General features: G+C 33.1%; 1 protein-coding gene across 1 annotated transcript; it reads right to left on the reverse strand.

Annotated features, from left to right (window-relative positions):
• Nucleotides 1–1,276: 1,276 nt before the first annotated feature.
• LOC129289619 (BTB/POZ domain-containing protein POB1-like) lies at nt 1,277–6,040 on the reverse strand. The gene is made up of 6 exons (XM_054926415.1): nt 5,605–6,040; nt 4,217–4,342; nt 3,685–3,806; nt 3,535–3,598; nt 3,138–3,423; nt 1,277–2,251 (listed from the first exon to the last, which is right to left on the reverse strand). The coding sequence occupies exons 1-6, from the start codon at nt 5,852–5,854 to the stop codon at nt 1,438–1,440; spliced, it is 1,662 nt and encodes a 553-aa protein (XP_054782390.1). The 5' UTR covers nt 5,855–6,040; the 3' UTR covers nt 1,277–1,437.
• Between the last annotated feature and the right edge of the window lie 8,427 nt (nt 6,041–14,467).

The following is a 14,467-nucleotide window of genomic DNA, read 5'->3' on the forward strand; positions in this document are numbered from 1 at the left end:
TATTAGACGAAACAAAAATAAAATAATTAGCTAGGACATGTATATCTTGTATCAACAATAAAAATGAGCAATGCTTCAAAAAGAAAATAGTGGAATAATTTCCTTCAATAGCACTAAAAAGTATAACCACATAAAAATAAAGGTCTCATTTGAAAATGATTTCTTTATTCCAAACTAGCATACCTCAAAAGCAAAGCATATTGAAATAATCTGTTTCAACGAAAGGAGACCATTTTCAAATAAAGCTTTGCATGGACTCAAAATTAATAAAGACAATAGCAACATAGTAAGTGCTACCACCTTGTTTGAATTTTTTCATCCTTATATTTCAAAGCTGTTGAGGATTTACCAAAGAAAATCTACTTCACACATTAAATAAGAGCAAACTCTTGAAGCATTATTATCCCTTTTGTCAGGAACAGACCAAACACAAATCTCCAAAATATAAAAAACACAATTGCTCAAATTCCTTAATCACTTCTTTTGGCTAACAAATAATCTCTTTGTTAAATGCAAGATTTCGTTTTTGCCATATTCAATTGTGAAATATAAGCCAAAAATCCAAACCATCCTTGTCCAACCCAGTAAGAATTGTGATAAGGTAAATAGAAAACCAGTAGCCATTATTTTAGAAGAATGAATGGACAAAGTACCAAACCAAAATGATTTAACATAGTGATAGCTCCCAAAAAGATGGATTGTTAATTATGATCCTCACAACGAAACACAAGATGGAGCTGCACATATTTGTTATAACTTTGAAGCATACAGGAATTGTTAATTATTTCTTTTAGTATATTTTCAATTTGGTTAAGATAAAATTATAGAGATATTAATTGTAATAAAGTAATACTGTGCAGGAGAAATTATATTCAATTGTACTAACTAAATGCTACTATCAAACTTTTAAATAAATAAAAACACACGATTCAAAAACTAATAAAAGGCATAAATATTTGCCAACACAAATGTATGCAAGTAACACGGCCAAATCGGAAATTCGATTCTCAATCTTTTATGTATCAAATAGAACATAATCCTTCCATGCTTCATTGGAAACCAGTCTCTGTTCGTAACCCAAAAAACTTCTGTACTACATAGAAATTTAATTTCTCATGCCTTTCATTCTATCTACTAAGGGAGGTCAACTAATCTCTGTGAATGGGTTAGTTTAAAACACTCAACTGTCAGCCGAAAATTTCGATTTATAAACATTTCATTTAATTCATCCGCCCCGATCCAACTGAGAATTAAGAGATTTAATCTGGGTGGAATATAATAAGAAAGCCTAATTAAGTTATGATATCAAGCGAAACTAGAGTGACGTAGGGGGCACATTGCCAATTGCCTGAATATACATGATTCGATTCCAGAAGCGTAACAAGAAGAGAAGGTCAAAGCTACCACCTAGAATAAGTTCACACATATCTTTCAAGGTTAGCGTCTAATGGTGAGCTCAGCCCTAAGGTGGAGGATACCATTTATGAAGTAAAGGCTATCCTCCGCCATGAAAGAGGTCCATGAAATAGCAAACAAGTTCCTGTATCCCACAGCCTTACCCCCGGTGAACTTGTAATTCCCTTTGTATTTGCTCACAAATTCCTCTGTTGGTCTTGACCTCGCAGCAAATTCATAGTCCACCGCGAAGCTAACTGAGCCCTTTTCCTGCATTCCCAGAAACAGCCCAAAACAATTGAACGAGCTCTGCTGGTCCATGTTGCAATGCGCGGAAAGGAAAAACCCTTGTCCTCCTAAATGGAATGCCTGAGAATATACCCTTCCTGAAGGGAATAAGTTGGCACACTCCTCTCGCTTCAGGTCTAGGTACACCACACAGTGCTGCCTGGGAAGTTCAAAATCTACCACCTTCACAGGGCGGTACTTGTATGCCCGCTCCACAAAACGGCGGCTCATGGAAGCAGGCTCCTCTGCAGCCAGTGACCGCTGTCGATGTGGCGCCTCAGCCTTGAAGAACAGTGCTTCAAGTACAAGCTTAGATGCAACTTCGTGGTCAAAGTCACTACATGTTAGGACCTTCTTCAGCTTTCGGCAGGTCATGTAAGGGAAGCGTATCAAACGTGCAAGTCGTGCCCCCAGGACTTCTCGCCTTTCCTCTAGCTTGGGGTACTGGGTTCTAGCCCACTTCAACACGAAGTCATACACAGCATCCTCTGATGCAACCTGAAGATCATCACCAGACAAAATTGCCTCAATTCCAGCCAGGGGCAGGGCCATTACCTCTTCCTGGAACCTGAACATACGATAAGCTTGTTGGAAATATTTAAAAACCAAAGATACATTAAAAATAACATGAATCAAGAATGCAGAGAGCAAACAAAAGTTTTTCAGAAGAATGGACAGTAAAAAGCAAAACAATAGCTGTTCGAGATCCCTAATAATTAGAAGGGATGCAACAAATTTATAATAAATATCATTTTATCGTCCTAACATACTGGTCTATAATCATTAACATTGAACCTTCTTTTCAGCAACAAGATCATCAAGGATGCAATGAAGGCATTAAAAAAATTCTAGTCACTATCATGAGAACTTTATCAACCAACAAAAACAATGAGTGTTATCTCACTAGATGGGGTTGGTTATATGAATTGCGCAATGCTCATTCATTCCCCCACCCTAAGGTCACGTTGGTTGCTAGAAAGGAATGGATTGAAAAAATCATGATAAAAATGAACTAAATCAATTTTTCTTCCATAATAAGCATGATAAAACTCATTAATATATATTACAAATGTGAGAATCATCACATCCTCTAAAAATCTCATGAATCATGATTCTCAACCCCATGAACTAAATTACCCCTCCCTTTTATGAATGTGTTCTCCTATTCCCTTTGATCATCTTATTTTTATCTTTATCTTTTCAATCTATTCTATTCCATTAATTTCTCGCAAGCAAATACTTCCTAAGTCTCTTCAAACCACAGCAAAATGAAAAAATAACAAACAAAAAGATCAGGTGGAAATGATTTTGGTCAAACTTTAATATTGCTAGCACCTATGTAAGGATGGGAAAAAAAAAACGTAAATTCGAGTTCCACTAAATAGAAGAGACATATGACACTATATAAGTTTCCAGAACACAGAACATGCAAATTAAGTTAAGCAATAGCTTACTTGGTTATATCCTTGTATCGGGTAGCAAGATACTGCTTTGCTGCATCAGTGAGTGGTTGGACAGCATCAGCCATCAAGACACTGGAAGGAAGCTCCAGGTACAGCAATGCAGACTCAGGTGTCATAGGCATATTCCGCAATGACCGGCTACAGTATCTCATGCATGAAGCCACCTCAAACTTATCAGCAGCCATCAACACATCCAGCAAAGCAGGTGCTGTAGAAGCGTATGTGCTTAAAGTATTACTGTACATAAAATTCAGAAGTTCCATGAGAGCAGCCTCCTCTGTAACATGCAGAAGCATTGACGTTTGTCAAGTCAAAAATTTGAGGAGAAATCTAAAATGGTTACATATATAACAAGGCAGCAAACAGTCCTTTCACAAACAGAATATACCAGAGGCATTAATTCTAATGGTGACATGCCTTTGCTCGGACTCCTTCATCCCATTAGAGAAAAGCTACAAAATTAGATAAAAAAGTAATCAACAAACTTAGATTTCGCAAAAGAACTCAAATCAATGCGCTTCAAAGAACAAGCATTTACCTTATAGAAGAATGGACTTTTGGCAGCCAGGATAGGAGAACTGATATGTAGTGTTTTAACCCTCACAACTGCAGAGCAATCCATGGTCCAGCTTGAGTCATTGCTGTTTGCAGCTTCATCACCTTTGAGAAAAATAGCCAAATTGAAAGGGCAAGTTACAAAACCAAAAAGGTAACTTTAGAATACAAAGAACTTGAAAAGTATCTATTACCTGCTCTCAAGAACAGGGAAAATTTTAAAGTTGTATTTACATTTTGCCTCTAAACATTTATATACGTGTGTGTTTTACCCATCACTTTATCTTTTCCTGCTGTACTCATGTTTGAAAATGAGTGATCTTCTGGAGTCAAGCAATTCATTGAGACAATACACAAACAGAGATAAAATTTAAAAAAAAAAAAAATCAATTCAAAAGGATAGTTGACCAGCGAGCAAACAAAAGTGGAAATGATAAAAAGTAAAGCATTTTAGTAAAGGGCATATAATCAAGAAACTAGGCCTAATGTTATTTACTCATTAGAAATTAGAATACCTGAGGCGAATTCTTCAACCATTGCAACTGCCTCTTCATCTTGATTTTCACAGGGTGCACAGTCATCCATATCAGGTTGATTGCCATTAAGAATTTGTTCATCAGGCAACACTGTAAGATCTACAACTGCAAGCAAAAGAGCAAGCATTAGTTATATGACATGAAGAAAAAGAACAAACAAGCAACTAATTAAATATTAATCAACATGAGCAGCAGATTTTAGGATAACAAGAATGAGTTGAGTTATACTTCAGAGAAGCTTGGATCCTGTTGCCAGCAATGCCAATTCAATTATGTCTAATCTCATCAGAATCATGTGTCATAGGTTCAAAAATACTCATCGTGTAAATGTTTGAGAAAAATTCCACAAGAAAAATTAATTAGCACTCTATCCACATGTCCATAAGCACTCCATGCAATCAGAAATCACAAAGAAAAATCAATTAAAAAAAGACGCTAGAATTGTGTTCTACTCATGAGTTGTATTTCAAGAACTCATCTGTTGATCACCCAAAACAAATGAAGCAATCCATGTATAATTATAGTTTACTAACCTATAAGACTCGAGTTTTAGACTCCTCAGCAACTAAGAGGTAAAGAAAATGTCTTTATCTTGTCAGTATTTATATTCACTTGAGATAAAGTAAGATAATAAAAATTAGGAAAAATATAACTTCAGGTCTCTACACTTTGCTCGAGTTTTGCTATAAGTCCGTACACTTTTTCTTTAGCATTCTAGGTCCTTACACTTTTATTTTTTAATGTTCTAAATCCTTATAACATAACCCATGGATGGACCTAGAATACCAAAATATATATATATATATATATACAAGAATCTATAACAAAACTCGAGCAAAATGTAGAAACTCAAAGTTATATTTCACCTAAAAATTAACATCTTACAATATCCATGAATATTGACATGGGTGGTTGACTGCATTTTAAATTTCCTCGTTAAAGTTTCAACTCACCCTCTTCTCCTTACATTTTCAATAAACATAGGGTACACCTGTTCAATAACTTAATCACTTCTGCAAAGAAGCACCCCTATGAATTCAGGGCTGCAAGTAAGAAATCGGAATCCTATAAAATGAAAAGAACTCCAGGATCAACCGGAAATCTTGTTCAATTCATGTCCTAACGCTGCTGCACAACAATTGGAGGCAAAAAGGCGGAAACAACCAATCCAACAACTAAAAATCAACATTGAACTACTTATTCCAAATCTATCTTATTTCTTAGTCTCGTTTCAGTAAATTTCAGCTTTTTTGAATAATTTAAAAAAAAACACCACGAAAATTGGCTCCTTTCAGTCATCCAAGGTATTAAAGAGATGGCCCAGAAAACCAAACCGATAAAACGCAAATCCAGAGCACGAGAAATACCGTTGTCCTTCTTGATATCTTCCCGCCTCCTCTTCCGATGGCGAACCCAATCGGCGATACTGGTACACCCTTCGGAATCTGGCCTAGCCTCGACGGAATCACCCATAATCTCGATCCGGAGAATCCTATCGGAGAAATTACTATCATTAAAAGCGAACCCAAAATCGGCATCCGAAGACGAAGCACGGCAAGAAAAATGGGACTCCATCACCGTTCCTGGGTCAAACAGATCCGAATTGAAATCTCTCATACTCCAGGAGACCTCTAAACTCAGCCAGATTCTACCGAAAATCTGAAGAGAAAAGACTCGAAAGAGAGGGAGGAGGATCAGCGATATGTTGAGATGGGGGAAGCAAGCCCTAGATGGCTGAACGTTGGCTGAGACACTTCAGAGCGGAGGAAGAAAATTTTCCGGGGTTACAGAGGTAGTAAGAAAATGGAAAGTGATTGAAAAACTATAAATATGATAAATGTAACTACTTTTGTTTTTCGAAGAATGACAAAGAGGAAAAGAAAATGATAATTTGATATCGCGTGTCTTTGAAGCAGTGTTTTGAATCTCAAACCAAACATCAAATCGTAAAGAACAATGAGTCATGATTTTTACAATTTAATTAGTTAGATAGAGATCGAACAGATGATATAAAAATTAAATTAAAATAATATTTATATGTATAATTATATAAATAAAATATTAATTTATTATTGGTGTTTGGGATTTTGACTTTAAAAGCTAGATGTTTGGATCGTTGAAGCTAAAGGTAGAGGCATATCAGTACAAACTTGTGATCTCAAAGAAAAATGCTGGACTTAAAGACATGCCGTCATGTCATAACTTACAAGCGTACAGTCTTGATGCTAAAGGTTGAATTTCTAGAGTTGGAAGTAGAGGTTGGAGAAAAATTTAGAAATTGAGCTTGGGTCATGAAAAAAAAAATAGAGATTAGAGAAAAGAAGAAAAGAGAGAATTAGTGATTAGAGAAGAGAAATTTCAAATCTAAGCAACTTAACCTATTTTATTTTTAATTTTTTTGGTTTTGAATCGGGTTAACCCGGCCTCAGTTTTTGGGTCAAAGCCTATTCTCTCAAAATCAACTGGTTCAATTCCAGTCAATTCAAGTCAAATGCTAGATTGATTCAACTGATTGAACTAAACCGCCTTGTTCAACGGGTGACAGTCGAATTGGTCGGACCATCCGGTCCGATCCGATTTCAACAACATTACTTTTGAGCCTTGGAAGATTGGATTGTTGTAAACTTTTTTAATAAAATAATAAAAATATCTTTTAATTTAGAAAAAATAATGAAAGAAAGTTATGAATGTTTAAATTACTTTAATCATTTATTAAATCAAGCTTGTAAATTTTAGAACCAAAGCTATAAACAAAAAGAACTTTGTTGTATTTTGCAAATCGAAGAAAAATAGGAAAACAAAGTTATAAATATTTAAATTACTTTAATCATTTGCTAAACTAGAGCTATAAATTTTAAAACTAAAGTTGTGAATAAAAAAAAACTATTTCACTTTTTAATAGTAAAGAGTATTTTTGTCATTTCATAAATTTTTTTAACAACAATTTGGTTTTTTGAGGATTAGAAGAAGTTATCACATTTCATGGAACCAAATTATTATTTGGGTTAATGAGCAAAATGGACCTTAAAGTATTGAGCAAAAAGTGCCATAAACCTTGAACTTTTAAAATGTACAAAATTGATCTTAAATTTTTAAATTTATAGCAAATGAAACCCTATTGTTAATTTTTTTTAATCATCATTACTGGTCATTTGTTAATTAGTACCCTACATCCTAAATTAGTATGTAGTAGCGTCATGGATCTTGAACTTAAAAATTTCTGGCAAATTACTCTCAATATTTATGTATAAAATGTTAACTATTATAGATACTAAATTAGCTTTAGCGTGGCCCGCTGTAGTAAACACATTGTTAGCTGTGACAAATGACCTACAATTTTGTGAAATAATATTTTTTATCCTTTTTTTGCAATGTTTTCGAAACATTTGGCATTTCATGCTTCTATATCCTTTATAATTTTAATTTAATCTTATTTTGAATACTGTTTATTTATTTAATGGTGAAAACTTAGGATTTTGTTTGAAAAAAATTTAAATATTGAAAGATTTTATAGATGATGGATGTGAAATTTGACGATTTCATCAACGAATTTAAAATTTAAATTAATCATTTAATTAAAATCCTTCAATATTTAAACTTCTTTTCCAATGGTATCCCAAATCATAACCATTAAATAAATAAATATTATTTAAAATAAAATTAAATTAGAGTTATAAAATATATAAAAGTATGAGATATCAATTGTTTGAAAAATATTACAAAAAAAGAGATAAAAAATATCATTTCATAAGATTATGAGTCATTTGTCACGGCCAACAATGCATTCACTATAACAGGCCATACTAAAGCTAATTTAATATATATAATAGTTAATATTTTATATATAAATAATGGAGATAATTTTTTTAAAATTTTAAAGTTAATCATCAAGGTAGCTGCTATAATATTTAATAGATCTTTACTGTGCGCGCGCGTGCTTGACCTGCTCTAATATTTAATAGATCTTTACTCTGTGTGTGTATATATATTAAACTTTTTAAAACATATTCCCCCCCCCCCCCCCAATCCATGCTTTTTAGGAAAATGTTACAGAAGACTATAAATTTCGGGCGTTCTATAAGACTTGCCAGACAATTCAACAATAAACCCATCGACAAATTATTCAAATCTTGCCTGAAGACAAAAGGTTCTCATTTTTGGATAATACATGCTACTTAAACAAAAATCATGGATTTTTCTTACCTGCATTATTAATTTCTCATTAAAATTACCATGAGTAGAATTTTGAGAAATAAAATAATACTCTTGCTCTTTTGTTTTCCCAAGGTCGATGGTTAGTATTCTGTTGGGTCTTTATTTTTGAGTGAGAAGCCCAGATTTACAAAATCCTTGGATCAACAGGCCCATTTCCTTTACCTCCCAAGTCCCAACGCTCCTATTGTCTATTGAGTGTTTAAGGAAAAAAAAAAAAAAGGTTTTGACGCCTAAGTGTCGTGATGGCGAATCTTTTCCTTCGCAGCTTTTGATAAATTTTATATTTTATATTTTATGTTTATATTCATATTGATTGGTTATATCAAATCTACAAATCAGGGCCCATTGATTGAGTGATTATCCAAACACAGAATGATAATGTTACAGTGCTGCTATTGGATGAGTTAACCTCACGCTAGGATCTGGCATGCCACCAAGTTTGGACTACCGAATCTAATTTGCTGCCACTTGGGGAATATCAATCAACTTAATTAATGGCATATTCAGCAACATGAGTAATAGTAATTATGAGCAGATTAGGTCAGAAAGTAAGTGGAACGTAGCATGACATGGTGCATGCATGGAGGAGCCGGACTCATCGGGCGCATGGAAACCAATGATAGGAAGAACATCAAGAGGCTCCTCGATCCCTCCCATGATAAGTATAAATATAAATACATGGCATGGGGGAGACACGCAAAGCAGAATTGCAGAGCAAAATGGAGAGGAAGGGTTGCTGTTCTCGTGCGTCCATGCCGAAGGTAGAGATCAAGAAGGAAGTGATTCAGAAAGCTCATGAAGAGATCAAGAAAGAAGTAACAGCAGTGAGCACTCAGGAGGATGTGAAGCCCAAGATCCATGAGCTGAAGAAGGAAGAAACCAGTGCGTGTGGTGGTGGGAGATGTGGCTATGGAGGGAAATGAATGAATAATGTGTAGCTCAAACTTACAATAAGGGGGGTGATGCTGCTATGTAGTTTCTGTGGCGTTTCACTTTATATGTCCTTTTGTACCTACCTACTGGTCTGGGTTTTATTTTGTGCATTGTTCTTATCACACCCCTCATTTAATTAAATGATTTGTGTTTTCCAGCTGCTCTGACTACTGTTTCTTTAACCCATTCTCGGAAAACGGACAATGAAACGTTCTGTGTTGTCATTTTGCAAATTCAATTCGTTTTCTAATACCAGGTTGTAGTTTCATTTTGTGATAGACTACTATACATAGTGGATCTGGAATTTTTATGTAAAATGCTATCATGGTGGATTTAGAATTTTTTTGGTGCTTAATTGATTTCCCTTTTCATTGCCTGTGGAACTCGAGGCTCATTGGTTTGCAAGAACAAGAAGAGGAAGAAGAACGAATGAAGAGGAGGAAGAAAGATTGATTTCTTTTAAATTTGTGTTGGATGTTTTTCTTTTTTTTAAAAAAAATTAATTATTGAAATATGTTATGTCGCTGCCAACATGGCAAGTCAAGATCAAAAACATTTAATGTAGTGAGATCTTATTGACAAGGGAAGATTGTATCAAATTTAAATACTTTAGAATATAAGGCCGGGTAAAAAACTAAAAATATTGAAGGTATATTTATACTTTGATTTCTTTTTTAAAAAGTTTGTGTGTTACACACATACACATATATATGTACATGATGTGATCATATACAACTTGAGTGCACAGCGTATGAACAGGCACACTAATTAATATATAAAGTCAAAGTGACTTGCTGGACCATACATTAATCAACATATTTGAAAATAGGATCTTGATGCTTTAGGATTGGTGAAAGCACTGTATTATTATTTTAATTAAGCTACATTGACCTCATTGCTGATTGTGAATTGATGTTTTGCGTTTACTTTTGCTAATTCATAATTGATGTGTGATATATAAGATAATGTCAAAATCAATGCCCCTGTACATATTGGCCTTTATTTGGTATGAATATTAAATTTTATGAGATTGCAAATGAGATTAGCAATAGGATTGGGTTTGGAAATGGTAGTGGAAATAAGCTTTAGAATTATGTTTGATATGTCATGAGATTAAAAAAAAAAAAGCCTCAGATCAAACAAAAATCAACAAAAAAACACCCAAATGCCCTTATCTTCTTTCAATCACTATCATGCTCAACGCAGAAAAGAGACTCGGCTCAAATAAAAAATTAAATCCCATGAGAAGAAAATCAAAGCTATGGATTCAAACTCACAAATTAGAATAATTTGGATGGATTATATCAAATATGCAGATGGTGTGTTTCTTGCTGTGAGACTTTGGTGAGGCTTAGGCAATGCAAGTGATCTCTCACACCCTTGTTTTTCTTTGTTAAATCAAAGCCATGGACCAGAAAAGAGAATCAGCTCAAATAAAAAAAAATCTAAACCCATGAGAACAAAATCAAGCGTTGCAATCAATGACTTGGAACGATAGAGCAAATGCAGCAAGTCATGGATCTGGGTTCAACGATTGTGGGAACGATGAGGGGGAAGAGGAAGGATGTTTCTTTGGGGACGACGGCAACGGTGAAGGGAGGTAGCCATGGTAGAATAAGCTTAGTTGAAAGAATAATAACGGAGTAGAGGGTCGAGGGAGAGAGACAAGAGGGTTGATGGGGAGGTTAGTTTGGTCACAAAATAATCAATCCCAAGATTGATTTTCTAATACCATGGAATTGGTGGTATTAGATAATCCCATATAGATGGGATTGAGATTGAAATTAAATTCTCTATTACTTCATATAAAACATAAAAATATGGCACTAGTCAATCCTAATACTTGTCCCTCCTCACCAGTGCTGCATTCCAAACAAGGTCATTGGTGCTTCTCTAATCATTCAGAGTCTTTCATCCTTGATCCTTGGCAGGGAACTACCAATTAGGGTCAAATCCCCCCTTAAAAAAAAATCATCATCTAGGTTGTAAAATGTAGGGGAAATTATATTTTTAATTAATCTCTTTCAAAATTTCATTCAAATATAAAATTTTCCTTGTATTATATATAATTTAAAAAGTTAAAATTGAATCCTTATACAGAAATTTTAATTTAATCAGCCTCTACGTAATTTTGTGAGGATTAATTAAAATTTTTTAAGTATTTCTCCAAAACATCAACTTAATTGGTCGATGGAAATGAATTTATCTTTTAAACTAACCTCTTTGACAAGTATCCGTATGAGAATTTGTTTGGATTGAAAGGAATATCCTAGTGGTTGATGGATATGCCACCAACTTTGGGGGAAATCCTAGCCAAATTTCTTGTGGGGTTCATTAAAGTTTATAGAATATAAAATATAGTAAGGGGATCGGCTTTAAGGAAAATGTAGTTTTTTAAAAAATTAATTTGTATCTACTTCCTCTGTTTAAAAATGTAAGGTATTTTTTTTGGAAGAGTTGGATGTTAAAAAATGTAAAGCATTTTTAGTTTTTTTAGGTGTAATCATTACTTTTTTTCTAGCAGTGCCCTTATTGATAATGACTTTTTATTTATTATAGGATGTTTAACAGGGGTAAATATGAAAATATAAAATTAGTTAAAAAGTAGATAACTACTTTATTGAGGGTGAGATTTAATTAAAAATGTCTTATATTTTGTAATGGAGGGAGTATATATTAATCTTTTTTGGTGAAGCACAAGGAACATACATGTGTGTGTGTGTTCTCTTTTGAGATATTAATAGCACAAGATAAATTTTTATATTTTCAACTAAACTAACATAAACAAGAATTCATATTTAAACTTCCAACTATTTATTTAAATCATCAGAGTTTCCAGTATAAGAAAAATCTCTATTGATGAGTTGTCTCCTAGTTATTATAAAAGTGTGCAGATTAATTATAATAGTAAACATTTCATAAAAAGAAATTAAACCTCAAAAAAGTTGGTGTTGATTATTTTTAACATACCAGGAGAGAACTTGAGGAAAGCATAAAAAAAGACTATTGGTCCCCTAACATTCTTGTTAACTTGTGTTGGTTTGCATCTATTTAGGAGCGGAGCCAAATATTTTAGTTAGTAGGGACCAAGATAACAAAGCACATATATATATATATATATATGTTTGCACTAAAATATGAAATGTCGCTCAAAAAAGTCACATGGCTAGTTGGACTGAATAACTGAAGTGTCAAGCTTAATATAAACAAAAAGAGCCAGCCCCAATGCTTAATAAAGGATGCAATAAGTAAATATGCTGAAATTTCATCAGCTGCAAACATTAGACCATTAGCACGAAAGACATGATCTCAAGTAATGTCGAAATCTACGGACCTCATATCCAAGTATCTCGATGAAACGGGCTAATTATCAAAATAGAGAGCATGGAATAAAGACCATGCCATGAGTTTCGTGAGAGTCTTGATTCTTCGGCAAAATGTACTAGGTCTTAAGGAAGAGACTACCATTATTCTGACACTATAAATAGAAGAAGAAGACATAGAAGAAAGGAGTCAACACTCAATCAAAGACTCGTATTTTACACTTTTTTAGTCCTTTAGTTTATCAGTTAATTTTTTAGTTTAGACTTGTAACTTTTTTATATTTCAATAAAATCAAACAATTATTCTATTAAAGCCTTATATCTTTTTACATTTGAGTAAACTATAATAAGGGAGCTCGGGACTTTTTTTGTTATCAATTGAGACTTAGCGTTTCTGGCACGCCTGGTATTTGTTAGTCACCATGAACAATATATATATATATATATATATAATTGAAAGAAAGTTAAATCAATATATATCACTAATATAATATAAATATTTCAAAGTATGCATTCATATTCAATATATTGCAAATATATAACTAAAATAAATTTGTACTTTCATTTTGTAAGATTTTCTCTTTGATTTTTAATGGCATAAAAATAATTAATTATCATGTTCATGATAAATTTTTCAGCAATGTCCTTTTCAATATAAAATATCATTAAATTGGTAAAAAAATATTTTCTTTTTAAGCGTTGAATGATTTAAAATGCATCCTTAGGATACAATAATAAATATATCAACACAAACATGATGCTCAACTATCATAGAATCTTTATGTCTATGGGGTTGAATTATACAAGAGTAAAAACTATTAATGTTATGAATTTCAATACCTTGGTTATCACAAAAAAGAAGTAACTTTTTTTTTAGAAAAACACCTCAATTATAATCTCTTAATATTTGAATAAGTGATTTTATGATAGATATTAAGCATATTATATTCAATATATATTAGGATTTTTGTTGCAATACTTGATAAAGTTTGTCAATAATTCTCATAATTTTTATAGAGCATAAGCATCATCTCGTTAAAACTAAGAACTATACATGCATAAAAGAATACATATATAATTGAAATAAACATTTCATCTAGTGTCTCCACGCCTTTGTAATATGTCAACTTAGGGTGTTAAAAATAGATAACCCATATATTTTATAAACAAAAATATTAAAAAAGTTAGAGGGGGTGTATGTGTATGCTAACGTATAAGACAATTATGTGAGTTTAATATCGCTTGAAAAAAAGTCAGTTAACAACCTTGAAGAAAAACAAGAGAATAGCTCTAATCAAATTCATCACATTCAGTTGTTTGTCCGAAACCAAACTAGTCAGTCCAATAAAAAATAATTCTCCCTGAACCATTTAATTAAGATGTCACGTTAATAAATGCTTTCTTGCCTCCTGGGATGCCTGGACTGGTCTATAATGAAGAAGTCTCGCCATCGCCAAATTTTATGTTCTGATGATCTTCCCCCCCCCCCCCTCTCAGAGTAATTTGCTGCATTCTGACCCACACTTGAGTTATATGTTAGATGTCAAAGGAGAAAGCCTTCCGTATAATTTTTTCCATTTAGTCGTACAATGGAATTGTTGAGAGAACCTTAAGCAAAACATAAAGAATAACGAGTTACAAAAAATTAATCTTTTTTCAGTTTAATGTTTTTACAAACTAGCTCAAAATATGTTGAGAAAATTCAACAGTATCAAACATTGTCTAGTTGTTTCAGTGAAATCTCTCTCTGCCACCCCAA

This window comes from Prosopis cineraria, unplaced genomic scaffold (assembly GCF_029017545.1).
Source record: "Prosopis cineraria cultivar Desert tree isolate PC_DT_omini unplaced genomic scaffold, ASM2901754v1 PC12, whole genome shotgun sequence".
NCBI classification, from domain to species: Eukaryota; Viridiplantae; Streptophyta; class Magnoliopsida; order Fabales; family Fabaceae; genus Prosopis; species Prosopis cineraria.

What these genes read in the sequence shown, in the direction of transcription:
- LOC129289619 (XM_054926415.1), bottom strand. Translation starts at nt 5,854, where the DNA reads ATGAGAGATTTCAATTCGGATCTGTTTGACCCAGGAACGGTGATGGAG. An exon ending in AGATATCAAGAAGGACAACG is followed by an intron (nt 4,343 to 5,604) that starts GTATTTCTCGTG and finishes TTTTGCTTGCAG; the next exon opens with TTGTAGATCTTACAGTGTTG. An exon ending in AAAGTCCATTCTTCTATAAG is followed by an intron (nt 3,599 to 3,684) that starts GTAAATGCTTGT and finishes CTAATTTTGTAG; the next exon opens with CTTTTCTCTAATGGGATGAA.